Consider the following 6,421-nt stretch of genomic DNA (forward strand, 5'->3'; position numbering starts at 1 on the left):
TCCACATAGATGCACTGTATGTGTGTGTGTGTGTGTGTGTGTGTGTGTGTGTGTGTGTGTGTGTGTGTGTGTGTGTGTGTGTGTGTGTGTGAGTGATTGAATGGCAAAGTTGTACTGTAAAGAGCCTCGAGTGGCTAGAGAAGTAATATAGATACACAGAAGTTACTGTTTACCTTGAGCCAAATGATCCCAACATCATATTTCATATCTCCACAATAAGTGGCAAGTCAGATATAAAAGCTAATACGAAATATGATGTTGTGCGTAACATTAGCCGAATGATCACAACTTCATCACTTTGCATTTGCTCTCGTCTCTGACTTTCTATTCGTTGTGCAGAGTGAGCTCCTGCATACTTGCAACACCCAGTCACACATAGTATCTCAGATTATTTTGAATAGCCAGTTTATAGTGTAATAAAATGCTTCATTACGAGGGGTTGTGACGTATTGCATGCAGCTGCGATCTAAGAGGGTAAAGTTATGTAAGAGAAAAACACTAGTATGTGAGCATCTGACAACAATCACTTCACTGACTGATGGAGCGACCGGCGGCTTTATGCTTCGGTTAAGTGACATTTTTCACTTGTTGAATGTGGAACCATCGTGTGTCTTCTCTTTCAGAAGAGTTGTCCATCAGCATATCGGTGTCCAACTGCCAGATCCAGGAGAATGTGGTGAGTTGGGCTACTTCTTAAAATCACTGTTGCAGTTTCCCAGAACAGGCCCTGCACATGCACAACACATCTATCCATTTGCTGTTAAAGAAGTGGCTGTTGCGGTAACATCAGAAATCGTATTCCAGAATGTCTTAATGTGTTTCAACCAAAACCTCCGGAGGAAGCTTTCGTGCCGCACAAATGGGGAAGCTGCAGCCTCAGGTTTTTTGTTCAGAGGGGTTTTCGTCTCGGTTGCACTTCTGCATCGAGTGAAAGTTAAATATTTGCAGAGTAGCAGGGGTTTTGCCAGGATTTAGATGATGTGACGATACTGATTTAAATTGACAGCATGGAAAGTTTAACCACATTTTTCCCACAAGTAAAAACAAAACACAATCATTTAGTAACAGCGGCAATCCTCTCTGTGCAGGACATCGCCTCGGTGTACCAAATATTTTCTGATGAGGTGCTGGGGTCAGGCCAGTTCGGCATCGTGTATGGAGGTATGTCTCTGCACCTGAATTTTATACACAATAGATCTACTGTAAATTTTAAATACATTTTTAGGCTATTAAAATCATTTTCCAATGTCCCATAATATCTTAGGCAAACACAGAAAGAGCGGCAGAGATGTGGCCATTAAAGTCATCGACAAGATGAGGTTTCCCACCAAGCAGGAGAGCCAGCTCAGGAACGAGGTGGCCATATTACAGGTAATGACCAGACTCCACCAAACAACCGAAATGATTCTTAGAGTTAAAAGAAGTAATAACACCTTATAAAGGATAGTGAGCTCTGCAGGTTTGAACAGGAGCTCGTCTCTAAGTCATTGTCTGCTTTTCCTCAGAATCTGCACCACCCAGGTATCGTCAACCTGGAGTGCATGTTCGAGACGCCAGAGCGGGTCTTTGTTGTCATGGAGAAGCTGCACGGCGACATGCTGGAGATGATCCTGTCCAGCGAGAAGAGCAAGCTGCCTGAACGCGTCACCAAGTTCCTGGTCACACAGGTGTGTGTGTTGCTGGAAAATACATTTTGCTCCGTCTCTTTCTGCCGTTTTGTCTCCTCTCGACCGTCTGTATCAGGGCACGGTCACACATACGTGTATGCGAAGCAAATATCGCTTGTCAAAGTTCACCAAAGTTGGATTCCACGATAAGCTACACTGCGATTTGCCTCGCCACAGAAGGCAAATTGTTTTTTTAGCCTCCTCGCTCTCACAGATTGGAAGCGTATGGGGGGGGGGAGACAGCACTGCTACATTTGTGTATGTGTGACTGTGCCCTTAAGATTCCAACTGTTAGAAGCTGACCTTAACTAGAACGATCTGTAACTTAATGTTACCATATTCTCTCTCGCAGCTGGTTATCGTCAAATAAACTGATAACCAATTACAACTATTATCTTTCCACACTTTTTAATAACCCGTTTCTTCAACTCCTGCTTTCATTTGTGTGTTTTGTCCCTTTATTTTCCATCGTAGCTTCCCTTCTCCTTTCTCCCTGTATGCTTCCCTCTCTTTTTGGGGTGTGTTAGCCCACTGTGAGCGAGTCTGTGCCTCATCTCCAGGGCCTGTTTATTCTTGTGGTGAGCTGATTTGTGTGTGTGTGTGTGTGTGTGTGTGTGTGTGTGTGTGTGTGTGTGTGTGTGTGTGTGTGTGTGTGTGTGTGTGTGTGTGTCAGGGTTTGGGTTGTTTACGCGATCAGTCTGCATGGCATCACGGCCTCCTCCCTGGCTCTGTGGATTACAGCCTGCCGCACGCCGGTGGCTTTGGGGGGTTTGATTAGAAGAAGCAGCGGGCCCCCGGGCCTCTGCGGATCCCAGGTCCCAAACAGGAGCGGGGGGCCATTAACAACAGCTGCATTAGCTGCGGCGGGGCCGGGGCTCTGATGTGGCCGGGGAGGACTTCTGTCAGAGCCAGGGTCAGGACAGGGGGAGCCAGGCGCTCTGTGGTTTTTGGTGCACGGCCACGAGCAGACATGCGCGCAGCACGAGCTTAGGCCAGCGATCATGAATATAGATGGGATGAGGAGACGAGGTCACGTGTCTTTGTGTGAAGGTACTGGTCAGGATGGAAGTATTTAAGGGCATTAGCGTGCTGTGATTTTTCCACATGGCAGCACCGTAGATTCGACTGAACAGAATATATAAACAGTACCCTGTTTATACCTCGCGCTGAATACATGAAAACATTCAGACGCTGGTCTAAACAAAACCTTTAGACCAATTAGACATATAGTTATCTGGATCTCAGGAGCTCAATCTGTGTTTTTTTCACTTTCGGTGGCTACAGATCCTGGTGGCCTTGAGACATCTGCACTTCAAAAACATTGTTCACTGTGACTTGAAGCCTGAGAATGTACTACTGGCTTCTGCAGAGCCCTTTCCTCAGGTAAGATGAAAATAAATAAACACAAATGCATCAGTGTTTCTGCTTTGTCCACTTGTGTATAAACTTGTGTTTACTGTCTTCAACCAGGTGAAGCTTTGCGACTTTGGCTTTGCCCGCATCATCGGCGAGAAGTCGTTCCGGCGCTCTGTCGTGGGCACGCCGGCTTACCTGGCCCCAGAGGTGCTGCGCAGCAAAGGCTACAACCGCTCCTTAGACATGTGGTCGGTGGGGGTCATCGTGTACGTCAGCTTGAGCGGGACGTTCCCTTTCAACGAGGACGAGGACATTAACGATCAGATCCAGAACGCTGCCTTCATGTACCCGCCTACGCCCTGGAAGGATATCTCCCCCGAGGGTAATCTGTCTGTTTTCTCCATATTAGACTGTGCGTGATCTAATCTAGCAGTTAGCATGTCCTTCACTCTTGTCAGAACATGGTGGCCTGGCTGCACCTGTATGTTCGTGTCAGACTGACACTCAGCAGCCTCGGTAATGTCCTCCCCACCTACACGTCTGGTTTTCTCGGTCTTCTCTTGTCTCCTCTCGTCTGCGGTCGAAATGATTCACTTCCAAACTCTCCCCAACTGCCCCAACTGCAGCTCCTCCCACACAGAGGAGGAAATAACTGTTGATGTGTGGTGAGCCCAGCTACTGTAACCCCCCTTCTTGTTCTTGTCATTCACTGCTGATATTTATCTCTTGTTGTGAACAGTTTTTCGTCTTTGGGAGTCTGTTGAATGCTGTAATGCTGCAAGTATGAGACCATGTGAGATCAGTTTAGTAACATTATTTGTTTTCCCTTCACAGCCACAGATCTGATCAACAATCTTCTCCAGGTCAAGATGAGGAAGAGGTACAGCGTGGACAAGTGTCTCAGCCATCCCTGGTTACAGGTGACATATTTTTAAATGTATTACTGACAGCTGAGATCTATCTATCAATCTATCTATCTATCTATCTATCTATCTATCTATCTATCTATCTATCTATCTATCTATCTATCTATCTATCTATCTATCTATCTGTCTGTCTGTCTATCTATCTATCTATCTATCTATCTATCTATCTATCTATCTATCTATCTATCTATCTATCTACCTATCTATCTGTCTATCTATCTATCTATCTATCTATCTATCTATCTATCTATCTATCTATCTATCTATTTATCTTCTCACTGACTCTTTTGTAACATTATACTTCCTGCTCACATTCCCCACAGCATTATGGGAAATGTTGTTCAATAATTTCGAACAAATTACCCCAGTTTAATTCGAAGAAAAATATATAAAACCAACAGGAGTGAGAAAATCCATTAATGTCAGATTTAAGCAATTTGCTCAGTTCTCTTAATACATGCCCTGACACTGTGAAGGCTCAGAATAACAGATTTTTTTCCCAATAAAAAAGGTCTCAGAGCAACTCCAAAGACAAATTAATTCTGAAAACAACATATAATATAAGGTGTGTCTGGCTAAAAGTGGAACTTAAAAGCTGGGGTTCAGTTGCTTAACTATATATTTTCAATCACTTTATATCGGGAACACCTCCCCACTAACACGAACAACATATTGACTTCATTTAAAAGTCCATGTCTCGTTTCCTCAGGACTATCAGACGTGGCTGGACCTCAGGGAGTTTGAGACGCGACGAGGCGAACGCTACATCACCCACGAGAGCGACGACGCGCGCTGGGAGGAGTACTCAGACGAGCACAGTCTCCTTTACCCCAAACACTTCATCATGGCTCCCAACCTGGACGACATGGAAGAAGACCCCTAGGGGCTCGGGGGACTTACTACACAGCATGTGGCAAAGGAGAAGTATTGTCACAGGGACTTTATTTGCATGAAGCTTTTGGGAGCGCCGGATTTCCCCTCCTGGACTGTTTGTTGTGGAAACAGAGAGAAGCCAATCAGGCGGAGAGTTCCGCTCCGCAGGCTTTAAGAGTTGGGAAAACCCCCAAATCGTAGCTCGATGCTCTGCTACACGAAGCAGGCAGGTGGAGACGCAGGCCACAGAAACGCATTAAACAAAAGGAGAGAAAGATGTTCTCTCCTCCTTTTTGCACAACATCAAAACATTCCATGGATTTTTTTCTCCACAAGCCAAAATATGCAAGGTGAACGTTTAATGAGTGTACATACGATTTAGATGAATTTTGAGTAAGGGCATGGCTCTTGTGTTCTGTATGTGACAGACGAGTTCAGAGAGAGATCTTACCCCAGGAGAAAAGGGCACTTTTCACAAGGGATTTACAGCCTGAGAATCAAACGCGCTCGAGTTGGCTCTCCCGTACGAACTGTTGGTGAGACTGTCCTTTGGCATGAAACTGGAACTATCACATGTATTTGTATGTTGTCTGTTTTTTTAATGTATTTAGTAAATGTGGTAGGTTTTTGCACTATCGTACCACGGAGCATAGCAAATGAATAGGAAACACTATTCGCTGCTACGGGGAGAGCAAACGACTTTCCAGTCGAGGTGCAAAGAGTCAAAGAACGTTGATGCAGCTCACACAGCATTGGCCCCTGTGTACATCCCATCAGGTGTTTTCACCATTACATCCAGATCTGTTTTTAGTGTGGAAGTTTGATCAACTTTCCTGACCCTGACCAATCATGTTCACAGAAGCTATTCGTTTTCAAACTATTTATCTTGATCAATATTGTTGATTTTAAGTTTTACAGGACTAATAACCCTGAAGTAAAATGGAGCCAACGCCTCTGTTCTACATGAGGTTCAAATCAACAGTATGTTGGAGCATCATGTTTCTGTGCCACCGCTCGCTGTACTCATGCAGTATTTCTGAATGTGACCCTAAATTCCGAACTACAGTGTGTCCAGAAAGTTTGCAGATCCCATCACCCCCCCCCCCCCATTTTCTTTTGTTGCAGCTATAAGATAAGATATGGTATGATCAAATAAGATCAACTTTATTATACTTGAGAAATGCACTTGTTATAGCAGCTTTAATCTAGAATGAGGTGGACAACAGAATAAAATAGGCAACAAAATAAATATTTTGAATGCTAACATTATTTAAATTTCAAATGTCATCATCATATCATTCTACTCTCAACACCCACAATACCAAAGCAAAGCAGAGCTCTGTACATTTAATACATAACTCAGTAGAGTGCATACAGCATAACAGTCCCCTTGTTTAGATCTGAACCATATTTCACACACTACATAATGCATAAAACCAATTTAATCAAGATCCACGAATTCTTCCTGAGAAATCAAGGGAAATGTGGAAAATCTCACAATGTTAAAGAAAGTTAACAAACACATGTTGATCCAGAGCTGCACCAAAATGGAATAGGTTCCTCTTTGAGCCGTGTCCCACCCCTCCACTAGATTTTGTG

General features: G+C 44.2%; 1 protein-coding gene across 2 annotated transcripts in view; it reads left to right on the plus strand.

Moving 5' to 3' along the window:
- prkd3 (protein kinase D3) overlaps window positions 1–5,925 on the plus strand; it is a 44,876-nt gene extending 38,951 nt beyond the window's left edge. For both annotated transcript variants that reach the window (XM_034575925.1, XM_034575926.1), the window contains exons 12-19: window positions 624–676; window positions 1,089–1,161; window positions 1,265–1,371; window positions 1,506–1,667; window positions 2,952–3,050; window positions 3,138–3,405; window positions 3,858–3,943; window positions 4,659–5,925. In XM_034575925.1, the coding sequence (XP_034431816.1) occupies window positions 624–676; window positions 1,089–1,161; window positions 1,265–1,371; window positions 1,506–1,667; window positions 2,952–3,050; window positions 3,138–3,405; window positions 3,858–3,943; window positions 4,659–4,832 (1,022 nt within the window). In that variant the 3' untranslated portion in view covers window positions 4,833–5,925. The remainder of the gene's footprint in view (window positions 1–623; window positions 677–1,088; window positions 1,162–1,264; window positions 1,372–1,505; window positions 1,668–2,951; window positions 3,051–3,137; window positions 3,406–3,857; window positions 3,944–4,658) is intronic.
- The last annotated feature ends 496 nt before the right edge of the window (window positions 5,926–6,421 follow it).

This window comes from Hippoglossus hippoglossus, chromosome 22 (genome assembly GCF_009819705.1).
Source record: "Hippoglossus hippoglossus isolate fHipHip1 chromosome 22, fHipHip1.pri, whole genome shotgun sequence".
In the NCBI taxonomy this organism is placed as follows: domain Eukaryota; kingdom Metazoa; phylum Chordata; class Actinopteri; order Pleuronectiformes; family Pleuronectidae; genus Hippoglossus; species Hippoglossus hippoglossus.